This window comes from Vulpes lagopus, chromosome 14, assembly GCF_018345385.1.
Source record: "Vulpes lagopus strain Blue_001 chromosome 14, ASM1834538v1, whole genome shotgun sequence".
NCBI classification, from domain to species: domain Eukaryota; kingdom Metazoa; phylum Chordata; class Mammalia; order Carnivora; family Canidae; genus Vulpes; species Vulpes lagopus.
Window position 1 is genome coordinate 21337639 of NC_054837.1, and position 15382 is coordinate 21353020.

The window sequence follows — 15382 nt, forward strand, 5'->3', positions numbered from 1 at the left end:
TATCCAGGTTCAAGCCCTGCCATTATCCTGTGACTTACCAAAGTCGCTGAGCATCAGCCTCCTTTTTTTTTTTTTTAAAGATTTTATTTATTTATTTATGAGAGAGAGAGAGAGAGAGAGAGAGAGAGAGAGAGGCAGAGACACAGGCAGAGGGAGAAGCAGGCTCCATGCAGGGAGCCAGACGTGGGACTCGATCCCGGGTCTCCAGGATCATGCCCTGAGCCGAAGGCGGTGCTAAACTGCTGAGCCACCTGGGCTGCCCAGCGTCAGCCTTCTTCATTGTAAAACGAAAATCTACTTCCTAGGTTGTCATGGGGGAACAAATGGAATTGGCTCCAGGGATAGAACATGTGGCCCTGTTTTGGTCAATGAGATAAAAGGGGAAGTCTTCCAAGAGCTTCTGGAAAAGATCTTGCTCACTGATAAAAGAGAAAGCCAGATGAGATGACCTTTTTTTTTTTTTTTTTTTTTTTAACTCCTGCCTTTTCTTCCTGTACATTGTCATAGGAAGATGAGATGATTGGAGCTGCTGCAGCCATCTTGCAAACAGGAGGACAGATCTTCTAGACTTGTCAGAGATAGCAGAGGAAAAAGATCTCTGGGCTTTGGTGGCATATGAACTGAATAAATAACTCAGAAATCACTCATCTCTAAACTTGTAAAGTTAGACAATAGATGTTTAGGTCACTTAACCCACTCTTTGTTGGGCATCACTATTTGTGGCCACAAGCATTCCTAATCGATACTGTGTCTCTAAGTGGTATAGCATTTAGCATTCCTCATCAAAAGAAGCACACAGGCTAAGAACATCAGCTCCTTTATTAGTATTATTTACTGTTATTTCCCCCCCTAAACAACAGCACAATTCAAATAACAATGACACACACATCCCGCTCATATACATAATACCACTAGCCTGCCTGCCAGCCTGTCTGGCCTTTGCTTGGTTCCTAGCGGAGCTGTTTGGAGACAGCCCCCTCTGTAAAAATCCCAAATTGGACATAGGAGGCACAAGAAAGGGGGGACTTTAGCCAGAGAATAAATGGGCATCCAGAGTCCTCAGGGAGTGCCAACTTGGGGACATGCTATATAAATGCTTGGATGAAGAGCAGAAGGCACTATTTTCATGTGGCTGTTGAGTAAATCCCATATATGGGGATGTAAGACCTATCTATAACCCTTTGCAGGCCAGGGCTGCTGAAATACAGTAGGGTGAGCTCTAGGCTCCAACCACCAAACCATGGGGCAGGCATGGAAAGTAGGAGCCCAGAACAGGGAACTGGGTGACAGGGAGGTCCCCAGAGAAGAGCAATCCTTGCATTTGCTGCAAAAGGCAGATACAGTGTGAAATGTTATGTCCCCTTTTATCTGTTTTGCAGCTATAGAATGTGCAACATTTTCATTATGATAAAAAAGGTAAAGAAAAAAATCTCCCAGCATTTTGGCCTAATGCAACTGAGCATGACCTGCCAATTGCGCCATCCTGTGGAAAAACCTAGAACTACACTATCCAGGGAGTCTGGTCAGTCCACCCCCACCCCTAACATTTTAGTCACACTAAATCTATGAATTCAGCTAAAGTAATGTACTCTGGAATCAGAGAAGCCTTGGGGTTGGGGAGGGAAAAAGATGGGTCGAGCCTGGGTTCTCAGGAACAGGTGACTTCCTGGCTGTCTTGGGGAAGCTCATTGTTGAAGTTGCTCTCTCCAAATGGTGAGTAGGGAGGAACCTGGGGAGCTTCGATGATCAGCAGGCCTTCTGGGGAAAGTGAGGCAAATACTGTCACAGGATCCACCTCTGCGGGAAGCCTAGGAGAAGCACAAGATATTATCCATGTGTTATTATTATTATTATTTTTTAAAGATTTTATTTATTTGAGAGAGAGTGAGAGGGAGAGAGCATGAGCTAGGTGAGGGGCAGTGGGAGAAGCAGACTCTCTGCTGAGCAGGGAGCCCGACGCCAGGCTCTATCCTGGGACCCTGGGATCATGACCTGAGTGGAAGGTAGCCACTTAAGTGACTGAGCCCCCAGGTGTCCTCATTCATTATTTTTAATATAGCTTAAACATCCTTTTGTTCATTTGGAAGAAAATAGTTTTGACATGAGTTCAGGTTCTGAGGGCATCCACCCCTGGGTCTGAATCCCAGCTCTGCCCCTCGCTAACTGTGTGATTTTGGGAAGGTCACTCAATTGCTCTGAGTTTATGTCCTCATCTGCCAATGGTGGTAGCAGTGTAAATGTGTGTAGTATTTGAAGTGAGACAGAGTCTGAACAGGCTTTGCAAACAGTAAAATGGTGGTTCCAACAGTAATTTAAAAGATCGCCATGGCCCAGATGTCTGGTCTTTGGTTGAGGTTTCTACCCACATCTGCCCAGCTGTGGGCGGAAATGGCCAATACTACTGTCCTGTAATAGAACATAGGTAAGATGCTACAGCAGGTAACATGTTCTCATTTGCCATGTGTCTGCTTAACGTGCTTTACTACACAAGCATCACTGGCAAATTAACGACAGAACAGGCTGGCCACATGGGAACATTCTCTTATGCTTAGGATGAGCCTTGATTTGGGTCACAGCTGAAGTACCCCTTAACAGGTCATAATTGCTTTTTCCCCCAAACACATTTATAGGAAATGACCTGGCCGGAACTGTATAAAGAGCCCAGAACAGTTAATAGGTAGGAATGAATATGCCCGTTGCAGAGAACATTTAGCAAAGGCTTGGGGTAATCAAGTGGCAGGCTCAATGAGTGAGAGCCTCAAAGGGATTTCTGAATCCAACTCTGGTTCCAGTTCTGAAGCTATTTTTTATGAGTTTTTGATTGTTTTGGGTGAATGAGACAATCTGGGACCTGGCTCCTTCCACTAACTACCGGAATTGTGAGAACATGTTCATGGCTTCATTTGGATGCCATTATTAATAAAGATTATGAAAACTAGGACCTTCTGAGCACTTTCTATGTGCCAGGTACTTCACATGTGTATCATTTCATTTAATCGTTAACAATAATCCCACCAGGCAAGTTCTGTTACCGTCCCAATTTACAGACAAGGAAATTGAGGTCAGAGAGGTGAAGTGATTTGCCCAAAGTCACACTGCTGGTAAGAAGCAGATGGGAATGGAATTGGAATCTTGGTCTCCAAACTTAGAGTAGCTGATCATGATGTTCTAATACCTCCCCTGGTACCAGACTTTTTGGAAAAAAAAAAAAAAGGAAAGCTAGAAGGGTCAATCAGCACAGATCTTTCCACTGGTCCAGGATGGCTTGGCTGTTAGAATTGCAGAAGTTTTGATGAAAGGACCAAGCAATGAGGCAAACCCATTCCTAGCCAGGGCAGGATCCTTCCTGAAAGGGGGTGGGGAGTTTCTGCTGTGAGTAGCAACATGTAGCCACATGAGCAGCATCTACCCAGGAGACTTACAGAGCCACAGAGATTAACGAGGGACCCGCTGGGAAGGAGGGAGGAGAAAGAGGGAGCTTGGGCAGATGCCAAGTCAAACTTCTGAAGCACAGAGGAGGCCTAAAGTCTGGACCTCCCTCCCACTGCTGGGGATGGGCCGACTCTGTTTAACTATTCGTAGGCTAACTGGTAGCACACCTGGTATGATGGAGCAGGGCAGCTGTGAGCCAGAGCATGGCCTTTGCAGGCAGGCAGACCTGAGTTCAAATTCTGATTCTTCCTGACTGTGTGACCTTGGGCTTTAGACCTAGCCTCTCTGAACCTATCTCCTTATAGGAAAAGTGGGTTAACGATGTTCGCCTCTTAAGGTAGTGCAAGAATTACACTGGATAATGAGAGAAAAAGGCTTGGCCCAACACCTGGCATTTAGTAAGTGCTCAATAAGTGTTAGCTTCTACATCGTTACTGCAGTCATGACTATTGAAGTGGGCACCTTGGTGGCTGTGTATATTTTAGCACAAGTGGTCGTATCACTGAACCATAAAATGCCAGAACCCAAACGAATCTCCTTGATTGTTCAGGACAGTGCTCTCATATTACACCTAGGGAAACTGAGGTCCAGAGATGGGAATAGACTTGTTCAAGGTCTCTCACCAGATGACCTGTACTTGAACCTCCATGGTAGGAAGATTATTCCTCTTCCATTCTCTTTGAATCCTTCCATTTGCATCCAAAGGAACATCTCAACTAAGTGTTAACATGACTTTAACACCTTTAGCCTCTATCCCTTGCTATTTTCTGTTTTTAACAAAGAGAGGGCTGATCTAAGGCTTGGATCCTTTTAAGCAGACAATGCTATCTATTTAACTGCATTTTTCTTTCATTGGATTTGTTTTATGATTGCCCTCTTCAGCGAACATTTTAGCAAAGGGAATTTAACTTTCTCAAAAGTGATCTAATCAAAAAGAAAAGAAATCTTAAGCGAATAATAATATGGGAATATAAGCATATAAGGCAAAAAGTAGTTGAAGACGGTCTGTGAATGACTGCAGTATGGTCTCCCCTACCCAGGTAGGAAGGCCATGGCCTTTGAAAGTGGGGAGACCTGTGTTCAAATCCCAGATCTGGCTCATGACTAGCTGGGTGACTTTTGTGGAATTCCAAAATCCCACTGAACTTCAGTTTTTTCATCCACAAGGTGGGCTTAATAATACCCACTTCATAGGATTCTTTTAAAAGTGGAATAATATTAAACTAACCCCTTCTTTAAACCTAACTCCCTCTTCACATGGCTCTTGACACACTGCAGGTGTCAGTAAATGGCAGAACAGATATCTGGGAAGATGTGGAGCAAGGAGCCAAAGTTTGCTTTGGCTCTGAACATCTTCCATGGATGATTTCCTGCATCCCCTGCTTCCTGTCCTCTCATCCAAGTTGGGTGTGGAAAGACCCCATCCACACACAAGTCTTGCCCTGCCCCCAACCTGATCAGCAAATTCCAAGACCTCTCCTGCTCTCCCTCATCCGGTCAAAATGGCACCTTTCACATGGGGTTGGATGTGTTGGCAAGAATTTCCTAGCCGTGACAAAGGCAAACAGCTGTAGCATCCTGCCTGGGAGGAAATCTCCAAGGATCTCAGTCTGGCTGAAGGAACTTCCCTGTCCTCTGATGACTAGAGTTTTTCCTGGGAGAGGGAATAGAGCCTCCTGAGTGTGGGCCAGGGCCATCCTTGGTGTCTAGAGTCTGGGCAGAGCCAGGGCATCCCAGGAGGTCCCAGCTGCTCTCATGTGACTCCAGCCTTGGAGAATTTTTAAATAACATTAGTCCCCACGGACTGAATGCTGAGTCTGGACCCCATGCTAAATGCTTTACACACATCCTCTCATTTGCCATCCCAACTCTGTCCACGAGGGAATCTGGGGACAGAAGCTCAGAGCAGTTGTTCCAAGGTATCTACTTTCTTTACCAAGGAACCAGGACTCCCTACACCCAGAGGAGCTTCAAAATACTTAGCAACTGGCACAACTAGACAATGACCAGCCAGAATGGATGGAAACATGCCATAGTGATGGAGGAGGGTGCTGGGGACCCCTTGCTGTTGGAATGTGGGAAGGTTCAGAGGGTCCTGGGGACAGGATCGGGATGCTGGGCTGGCAAGGGAGGGCACTTGGGGGTGCTCACGACAATGGCTAGTCTAATACTGTAACAAGTAGCTCAGCTCAGCTGCTGGACCCCAGCTGTGCCTTGAGCAGCTTTAGGCATTTCTATCTAGTCAAGTCACCCCAGCAAGCTGCTTTCCCGGAGGCCTCAGAGATGGGGAAATCCACATTTCATAAAGATGATTAACCCCCTGACTTCTTTCCATCTCCTTCCACAGTGCTGTCCTGCCTGTGACTCCATCCTGAGACCTTATTTGAGTCTCTTCAAAGAAACATCAGCTCCCCCTGCATTTTCCCCCCTTTCCTTTCCCCTGTCCCTCTTAGCAGCCTTTGATCTGGCTGCTGTTCCGGGAGGAGGGGGGGGGAGGGCGTTGGAGATGGCAGGTGAGCCAGCAAGCATGAAGACAGTTAGCCGTTTGCCTTATGAGGAATCGTCTATGGGGTTCTAAGGACTCCAGAGGCGCTGGGTGGGTCAGTAATGGGCACAGGGCAGGAGAGAGAGGACTGCAGAATCCCAAAGCTGAAAGAGGCCTCAGGATTCAAGCCAGCATACTCTCTTCCAGCTCCAGGAAATTTTCTTTTTTCTTTTTTTTTTTTTTTTTTGGCCAGGGCTAGAGGTGGAGAAAAGTGCTCAACAACATGGATAAAGGGAACAACAAACTGCCACTTGTGGGGACCTACGGTGTGCTGGTGGCTGTGCCATGATTTCATTTCATTCCCAGCTGGTGGCTCTGGAATCACCAGCCACCCCAGCCCTTTTACAGGTGAGCAAAGGGCATCCCTTGCTCCACGTGTGATCACTGAACTCAGAGTTCAGGGATTGGTTTGGGGCTGTCCTAAATTTGAATTCTCAGGACTCTGGGCAGGTCTCTTCACCTCTGGGAACCTCTGGGGTAGTTTCCCCATCATACAAGGAGGGTATGATGATTAAATGTGTGGCCTGGGACAAGACTTTGGGGCTAGAGTATGTGCAGTGGAGTGCTGCTGGGTAGAGGGTGCGCGTCTGGGAAGAGGTGTCCGTTAGCTCCTTGCTGTGTAGACTTCCTCCCCACAGCTGTTGCCATGAGGGCCCTTGTGTGGCTTTGATTCACTGGCCCGGCCTGGTGGTTTTCCTGCTGCTGGCATGGTTCCCCCGGGGCCAGCCCTGCCCGCACCTCTCAGCCAAAACTGCCCCCCATGCATCCCAAAGCCTCAGCCTCCAGAGCCCTCCTAGTGGGCAACAGCAATGCCATGATCCCTTCTGGCTTCATTCCTGTGGACACTCTAGGGAAGGCGCACACTGTCCCGGTGGTGGGCCCCTTAGGTCCCCCCTTGCAAGCAAGCTTCACAAGATTCTTCTGGGCATTTGGGCATCAGGGGAGAGTCTTTCCTGATGGTGATGGGGATCCTGCCCAGGCGGACCACATGCGTAGGAGAGTGGCCTGGTTTTCATGGAATCACAGACAAGTCATTTTGCCTCTCGGACTCTTCATTTACAAACTGGTGGCATTGTTAATTCCCACCTCACAGGGCACTGAGTAGGTGTGACAGCATAATTTATGCCTCCCCACTTTCTGGGACCCAATGGCAGGTTTGCTGTGACACTTTTCTCCCCTTTAGGTGGGAGGGTTCAATTCTCTCCCCTGGGGCTTATCTTGGAAGAGAGAGAGATGCCCAAGAGGGAGACACTCCAGATCTTGGGTCCCAGGCACTACTCACTCAGTCACCCCCACCCTGGAACCCACACCACCAGGTTACTTACTGGATTTTCTTTGTGAAATTCTTGGAAACGATGCCACCTTCTTGTTGCTTCTCTTCGTGTTTGCCTAGAGGGGAGAAGAATGCCACATGTAAGAATATATGTCCTCTGGACTTCGGTCGGGACTCAGACTTGGGTTTGAATCCTGCTCATGCCCTACCATTTGGCTCAGGGCTCAGTCTGGAGACACCAGGTGTCTGAGTCTCTCTGGTCCCTCATCTACTAAATTGACCCACCTGCTGTTGTAAAGCTGAAATAAGACAACAAGCCAGACAGGAGACCTTGATGGTGGTTTGGAGACAGTTATGACTTAGATTTAGGAAATCACAGAAACTGAATCACATGTTGCACTGTATCTTCTAAGCCTTGCACATTCACCCCTTCCTCCTAGTCAGCCACACGAACCCAGAGGCTAGCATCCCAGGAGGCATGGTAGGAAAGAAGTGGGGTCACCTACCGAGGGTTGGTTTGCCACCCAGTGGGCTTTACAACTCATAGGGCCTTTGTCTGAAGGTGGGCATCTTTCCCCCTTGCTTACTGATGGGGGAACTGAGGCACAGTCACCACCAGGCCTGGCTGTGAACCAGCTCCCCCTGAATCTACACCAAGTACTGGGGTCTCATGCCTCTCTTTCTGTTCCAGCTTGCAATTAGCTTTTTGAGCCACATTATCCATACTTACAACGGATGAATTGCCTGGAAATAATACTTCAATCTGCTAAATTAAAAACAAAAACAAAAACAAAAAACAAGACCCAGAGTCTCCAAAGGGAGCTCTCCTTAAGAAATGGCACATTAGACACCACAGATTTGAAATTCCACCTGCCCTGCCTTCTACAGAGTAACAGGGGGAGACAGTTTTTTCTTCCTCAGGAATGAAAAGATAAGATTACAAGGTTTGGGCCCAAACCAGCTATCACCTTGCAATTTATATAGCAACCTTTTTTTTTTTTAAAAAAAAATTATTAAAAAAAAAATTATTTATTTATTCATGAGAGACACAGAGAGAGGCAGAGACACAGGCAGAGGGAGAAGCAGGCCCCATGCAGGGAGCCCGACGTGGGACTTGATCCTGGGACTCCAGGATCAGGCCCTGGGCTGAAGACAGACCTCAACCACTGAGCCACCCAAGCGTCCCTATATAGCAACTTCTGAGCCTCTTGGCTGCTCCTTTTTTTTAAATGGAGAGAACCTCTAATTTCTCTCTCTCTCTTCTTTAAAGTTTTTATTTATTTATTTGAGATAGATAGAATAAGCATGAGGTGGGAAGAGGGGCAAAGGGAGAGGGAGAAGCATATTCCCCACTGAGCAGGGAGCCTGACAAGGGGCTTGATCCCAGGACCCTGAAATCATGACCTGAGCTGAAGGCAGCTGCTAAACTGACTGAGCCACCCAGGCGCCCCTCTAATTTCTCTTTAAATAAACCAGAGTAGTGCCCAGTATAGGCTTCCAGCTCCTATCTTTATTTGTTCATCTGTGGGGTCACATTCCCTGGCCAAGAACCCTCATGTGTCCAGGGACACTCTTCTGAGAAGCTTTGGAATCCAGACTGTAAATAACCTTGTGGGATTTTTTGCAGCCCCGGTTTATTAAAAAACTGACAATTAATAGGTGATTCCATTATTAATTGCTTTTTAAATTATTAATAATTGCTTTATTAATGACTGTTCTGATATTAAGATAATACATGTATTATTCTAGAAAAATGTAGAAAATAAAGAAATAAATGATCGAAACCACCCATAATCCCATCACCCCAATAAAACCACATTTTTATATATGTTCCAGACTTTTCTTTCTATGTTACTTAGGCACACATAAATGTTACATAGTATAGATGTATATGACGTATTTTAGCAAATGGGATCCTATGTTATGCTCAAAACTGTTATCTCTTGCTATCACATTATAATTATTTTTCCAGGGACGCCTGGGTGGCTCAGCGGTTGAGCGTCAGCCTTTGGCTTGGAACGTGGTCCCGGAGACCCGAGATCGAGTCCTACGTCGGGCTTCCTGCATGGAGCCTGCTTCTCCCTCTATGTCTCTGACTCTCTCTGTGTCTCTCATGAATAAATAAAGAAAATCTTAAAAAAATTATTTTTCCATGTTACACCAAATATTCTTCCACAATGTGATTTTTTAATGGTTGCACAGCATTCTGCTATAGGGATACCTAAGTTCATTTGCCAATCCCTGGCTTTGGGGCACTGCAGTCGGTATCTGACCTTGGAAAGAACCTCACTGCACTGAATATTCTTACAGCTGGATCTTGCATCCGGCCTGATGACATCCTTAGGATAAATTCTAAATTCTAGAATGCCTGAGCCTTGATCTGTGATGCTATACTGCCCTTACGAAAGGCTGCATCAGTGTATTCTCTTACGGGCTGAGCAGAAGGGGGTTCAGGGATAGGAATTCGTTTTTGAACCAGAGTGTCTGGTTACCCAGAACACACAATGATGTGAAGGTGCTGCTGCTGGGAGAGTTGATTTGGACCTGCCAAGTCCATGTACCAATTGTCCAGCTCTAACCCAGGCCTGTGGCCAGGGGAGCACTGTCTGTTCCCTGACACCCTTCCACGGCTTGGGCCTCCAGAGGCCTGCTTCCTCTGGGGACTGGCCAGTGCCTCTGACTCAGCCCTTTTGCACACTTGGTGTCCTGAGAATAGTAAACAATGATGATGATCAAAAGAATAGCAATAACAGACTCTTATATAGCGCTTACTTGGTGTCAGCGACTGTCCCAACTCCTTACTATGGCTACTTTAATTTTCACAACCTTAGAAGTCAGGGACTTTCGTGATTACCCTTTTGTGGATGGGGAATGGAAGTTCAGAGAGGTTAAGTGATAAGCCCAAGGTCACACAGCTTGGAAGTGCCAGAGCAGAGGTATGTAGGTTTTGGACTTTAGTCCCTGCTCTAACATTTGTGAGCATATCTCTACTCTTCTCTGAGCCTCAGTTTAGTCTTCTCTCTATAATGGGGTGACAACAGCTTCCTAATTATTGGGTTGCTGAGCAAATGAGCATGAGTCACAGAATTGTTTTCTAAGTTGTGAAAATGCTGTGTGAAGGCGATGGTTTGCGGCTTATTTTGATGTTCGGATAAAGGACTGCTGCTGAAAGGCTAAGCTGTCCTATCCATGCCCTGAAAATAGGGTACTGGGGTTAGGGAGGGGAGGATCTCTGAGCAAGCGCAGCTCCAAGATTTTCATAAAGAGGAGCCTGGTTGAAAATGGATGTTCTACCCGAGGCTCATCGTGAAACTTAATTTGCATATAATTTGAATATCTATTTATTGGGGCAGCTTAAGGATTATGAGTGATTTTTTAATTTCTTATTTTGCTTTCCCATCTACATTTTCTACTGTGGAAATACTTTATTTTTGTAAACAGAAAAAAGTAATTATGATTCTGTTTTTTTTTTTAAAAGAATTCATCCAGAGGCCAGAGCAAGCCAGAGGCCCCTCACAGCTACTATTTTTTCAGCATGCCTCAGAGAAATGTAGGTGCCAAGAAGCAGGCATCAGCACTTCAGGGAAAGCCATTGGCCCAGCTAAAGAAAGAAGGTGCTGTTTCCAGGGGAGGCAGAGGCCCTGGGATTAAGGAGAAGGGGTGGGAATAAGGCCTCTGGGTTTTCCAGTTCCTTCTTGGCTGGGACCTAGCCCAGTGGCCCATGAAGAGAACATTTCTTGGCTGGTGGCTGCAGGGTGGGAATTGGGGTGTATAAGGCATCATGGGAAGCATCTAGTCTAGCATTTTCCAAATACTTCCTTGGAACTGGACACTCAAATGTGGTCAGATAAGACAGGGCTGCCTCCAGAGATCCACAAACTACTTTAGTAAATTCAAAGCTCTGATAAGGCCTGCAGTGAGGAGACCTATTGATCATTTTGTTTCCTCTGGCACCTTTTGAAATTCCAGACTGCCTATCCTGCATTTCTTAGATGCCTATTGATATCTTAAAATGTACCATTTGGCAAATACTGATTTAGTTCAACTCTTCCTAAGACCAACAGCAAAACCGAGGGCTAAGAGGTGGCAGGATTTGTCCAAAGCCGCATAATCTGAAGAAAACTCAGCCATCCTGACTCGGAACTGTCTAAGCAGGCCTGGCTTTGAATTGCAATGTGCCATGGAGGATCTCGGGGGTCTCAGGTGAGTTACTCTCTCTAAGCCTCAACTTTCTCACTTGTAAAGTGGGTATCACAAATCTACCCATATCTCCTTGAAAGTCCATGTCAGGAACCAGGGAGTCAATATACAGAGGCATTTAGCACAGTGCCCTGCACCAAGTGCTTGAGACAGAACAGGTCTATCGTTATGTGATGCAGGGTGAAAAACTGGATCTGATTTTAAATGGAACCCCAATATCAATGTGATTTCTTGAATCAATTTTCTGAGAGTCTCTGTATGTACTCTCGGGGGATTTGGATTCTGTCAAAGCTGAGGTAGACATGCACACGTAGGAGGCATTTTACAATCTAAAAAGGCTTCGTCTATCTCACTTAAGTGCTCAATGACCCCATTTTAGAAATATGGAAACCGAGGCTCCATGACTCACTCAAAGCCTCTTGTGGAGCCGCTGGATTTGTAAGGTACACTCAGCTGGTGTCTCAGCCTGGAGCTGCCACAGCCCAGTTATTAAGAAGCACCCAGAAAGGAGAACGGAGGAAATATCCTCCAGGAGACCACGGGGCACGGGAAACCCTCTGACCTGGGGTGGAAACCTCTGGAATCCTAGTTAAAACAAAGAATTTCTGATTAAAACAGAATTTCTGTTTACAGAGTTCCAGGTGGACACTATTATTAGACCCATTTTACAGACTCTGCACTTACTATCAGAGATTGTCTGCATGTTATTTTTAATCTTTTCTACAGACTTGCAGGGCCAATCATCATGCTCCCCATTTTGCAGAGAAGGACACTGAGGCTCAGAGTATTGAGAAGACTTTCTTGTCCATATCCATCCGGCAGGGTCGGGATCTGAACCCAGGTCTCAAAGAGCATCTACCATTTATGGTTTACTGGGGCCTTACTCTGGGCACAGCATTTTAGTAACAGCAGCGTCACAGCAAGATGAATACTGATCCCCCTTGCTCCAAGCAGTAGGTCCACACTTGACACACTTCGGCTCATGTCATACAACAACGATCTCCATGCAGTGTAGCCACTGGCACCCCGATTTCCAGATAAGGAAACAAAGCACAGAGAAGATAAACAATTTGCACATCCTGCTGGTCAGTGGCAGAGCCAGTTTGAGAACTCCAGCCTGGCTCGGCAGCCAACTCAGGAAGCCCTGGCTACACCCCTCCATCCCCACGCGGCCCCAGCGTGTCTCGTGTGGCCCACCACACCCGGCCCGAGCCTCTGATGTTTATATTTCTGCCCTGCGAGGCTTTGAAACTCCCCCTACACGGCGCCCTGCCCTACCGGGCTCGTCTCTGCCCAGCCTGGCTTTGCAATGGCTTTTATTGATTTTCTGGCCTGGAGCCTGCCAGATACTCTTTTTAATGGAGCATTAATTGGGAGGGAAGAGAGAGGAAGCGGATCCCGGCTGCCCGGCTTAATGGGGACTGAGCCTCTGGTCTCCTCTTCTGGGATGTGACCTGGGCCTGGAGTCCTGGGCAGGCTCAGACTCTTCCTGCTGCTGACTCATGGTGTGACCCGGGCCAAGTCCTGCTTGGGCCTCGGCCTCCTCCACTGTAGAATGGGAGCAGAGGGCCCGCGTCTCAGGGCTGGAGTGAGGGAGGATTATTTGGTGGCAGGAATATGAGTCTTAGCCCAGTTCTTGGTACCTAGCAGGCGCTCAATAAATCATCAAATTGCTTCTGGCCTTCCAGTTCCCAAGACAGCCTGGGGTAGAATCCAGGAGGCCATGGGCAAGTTACTTTAAGCCTTCTGTGCCTCAGTTTCCTCATCTGTAAAAAGAGGAGACAAACAGTCCCCACCTCCTCCAGTTGTTCGAACTGAGATGCTACAGGTAAAGCGCATAGCAGAGAGTAAGCGTTCAACCAAGCTTACCAGTCAGTATCGTTAGAGTGACAGTCATGCCTCAGTTTCCTTATCTGGGACAGGGGAGGTGTGCCTCTTGAAACCTGTGCTGATTGTTAGCTCTATCATGCCACAGCATTAAACACACCCTTCTAGATTGTGCTGTGACACCAGGGTGCCAAGGGCCCTATCTCTTCTTTGCCTGTGTATTGCTTCTCTTTTGACTTATGTTTTATATTATTATTATTTTTTCTGTCAAAACGTGTGACGTGGTTTCCATTTCCCTGCCTGTCCTCTGATTGAGACAGCACCCAAAGTCCCCATCAGCTGGGTCAGGTTGAGGCATCTCCTGGAAGCCAGGAGAGGAGTGCTTTTCCATAGATAACTTCTATGGGCTGCATTCCTGAGCCCTGAAGTCACCTGTGTCACACGCTGTCACAGCTCACCCTCTAAGGGAACGTTCTCTTGGCTATTCCCGGGGCTGAGGCCTACACCCCTCTCGGGGACCTCTCTCACTCCTGCCCCCCACTCACCAGACACCTCCACGTATCCATCCTTGGTCTTCACCATCAGCTCCTCTGGCTTAAAGCTGTGCACGTTGACACACACTTTCCAGGGCTCCCCGGGGAAGGGTGGGGGACTCCTGCCCTCCGCAGGTACCCCAAACCTGGCTGCGGCCGTGGGCCCCCGAGGCACCATGCCTGACCTCAGGGTCCCAGGCCACCCGGTGGAAAATCGAGGCAGGGCCCAGTTGCGCCATGAGGAAGTCAAGTCGTCGGGGAAGGGGTCCATGCCAAAGTCATCATCCAGCAGGCGGGAGGGCAGGGGCGAGTCCCGGAAGGGGTCGCGGCGCAGGCGGCTCGGGTAGTGGCAGGAGAAGGGCATCTGACCGTCAGCCATGGCTGCGGAGGCTCAGGGATGGGGGCCACCTGCCCAAGGTCACCCAGCGAGGTGATAGGGTGCGCTGGCCCTCCGAGCTCACGCTTGGGCTTCAGGAAACGCTGGACCATCCACTGCCGAGGACGGGGGCGTGTACCCGGTGGGGTCCCAGCCCCGGAGCCCCTGCTCCCGACCGCGGCAGCCCCCTGGGCGGGAGCCGAGCCCAGCCCGAGCCGAGGAGCCTCCCGCGCACTGCAGCCCCGCCCGGCCGGGCTCCCCGCCGCGCCGCTGGGAGGGCCGGAGCAGCGTCAGGAGCTTAAGGAACCCGGGACGGAGGCCTAGAAACTTCTCCGAGCTTCTCCCGGGCGGGCGGGGAGCCTTCTATTTATTGCTGCCTGGGGCCGGGGGCGGGTTCTGCAAGCGCCTCCTGTCACAGGAGTATTCGGAGGTGATGAACCAGTCCCCGAGAATCCGCAGGGAGCAGCTGGGCTCCCGGGGGCGGGGAGGGCCCGGCGGCCAGCGCAGCCCGCGGCCCGCCCCCCCCCTCCCGGAGCCTCCGCTCCACGCGGGCCGCAAAGGCCCAGCGGCTATTAATAACCGCTCTGCCTGCGGAGGCTCTGAGGCTCGGGTCACCCAGGCGTGCCTCCCCCGCCCCCAGCGTGCTGCGTCCTGCCCCCCCCCCCCCTGCAGAAGGAGCCCAGAGGGCTGGGAGCCCCGCGCACCTGGGCTGCGGTCCCCACTTAGAGCCCACCCGGGAGCCCGCCTTCAGCGTCCTCTGCAGGCAGCAGGAAACTGAGCTGTCGGTTTTCCCACCTGTAAAATGGACGTACTGCAGCCACCTCGGGGGTGTGCCACGAGGATCACATGAGGATCACATGCGGGCCCCCCGGGTGGCTCAGTGGGTGAGTGCCTGCCTTTGGCTCAGGTGGTGATCCCCGGGGCCTGGGCGCCCCCCTCTCCTTGGGCTCCCCATGGGGGAGGCCTGCTTCTCCTTCTGCCTGTGTTTCTGCCTCTTTCTGTGTGTGTCATGAGTAAATAAATAAAGTCTTTGAAAAGGTATCGCATGAGGGAATCATCTTTAAACATTTAGCGGACTGACACATATTCAATTTTGAGTTCTCAGTTCCACAAGGCTTGCTACATGCTAGACCCTGTTCTAAGGGCTTTCCAAATATTAACTGGTTCAACCACAACAACCGTCCTGTTGAGGACAC

At 48.9% G+C, this 15382-nt stretch overlaps 1 protein-coding gene across 1 annotated transcript; it reads right to left on the reverse strand.

Annotated features, from left to right (window-relative positions):
* Nucleotides 1-801: 801 nt before the first annotated feature.
* Nucleotides 802-14552, reverse strand: HSPB8 (heat shock protein family B (small) member 8). Its single transcript, XM_041729173.1, has 3 exons — nucleotides 13823-14552; nucleotides 7303-7366; nucleotides 802-1808 (listed from the first exon to the last, which is right to left on the reverse strand). The coding sequence occupies exons 1-3, from the start codon at nucleotides 14187-14189 to the stop codon at nucleotides 1649-1651; spliced, it is 591 nt and encodes a 196-aa protein (XP_041585107.1). The 5' UTR covers nucleotides 14190-14552; the 3' UTR covers nucleotides 802-1648.
* Between the last annotated feature and the right edge of the window lie 830 nt (nucleotides 14553-15382).

Bases quoted from the DNA above. Each gene is read 5' to 3' on its own strand.
- HSPB8 (XM_041729173.1), bottom strand. From the start codon at position 14,189: ATGGCTGACGGTCAGATGCCCTTCTCCTGCCACTACCCGAGCCGCCTG. The intron at 7,367-13,822 runs GTGAGTGGGGGG...TCTCCCCTCTAG, and splicing joins TGGATACGTGGAGGTGTCTG to GCAAACACGAAGAGAAGCAA. The intron at 1,809-7,302 runs GTAAGTAACCTG...TGCTTCTCCTAG, and splicing joins AATTTCACAAAGAAAATCCA to GCTTCCCGCAGAGGTGGATC.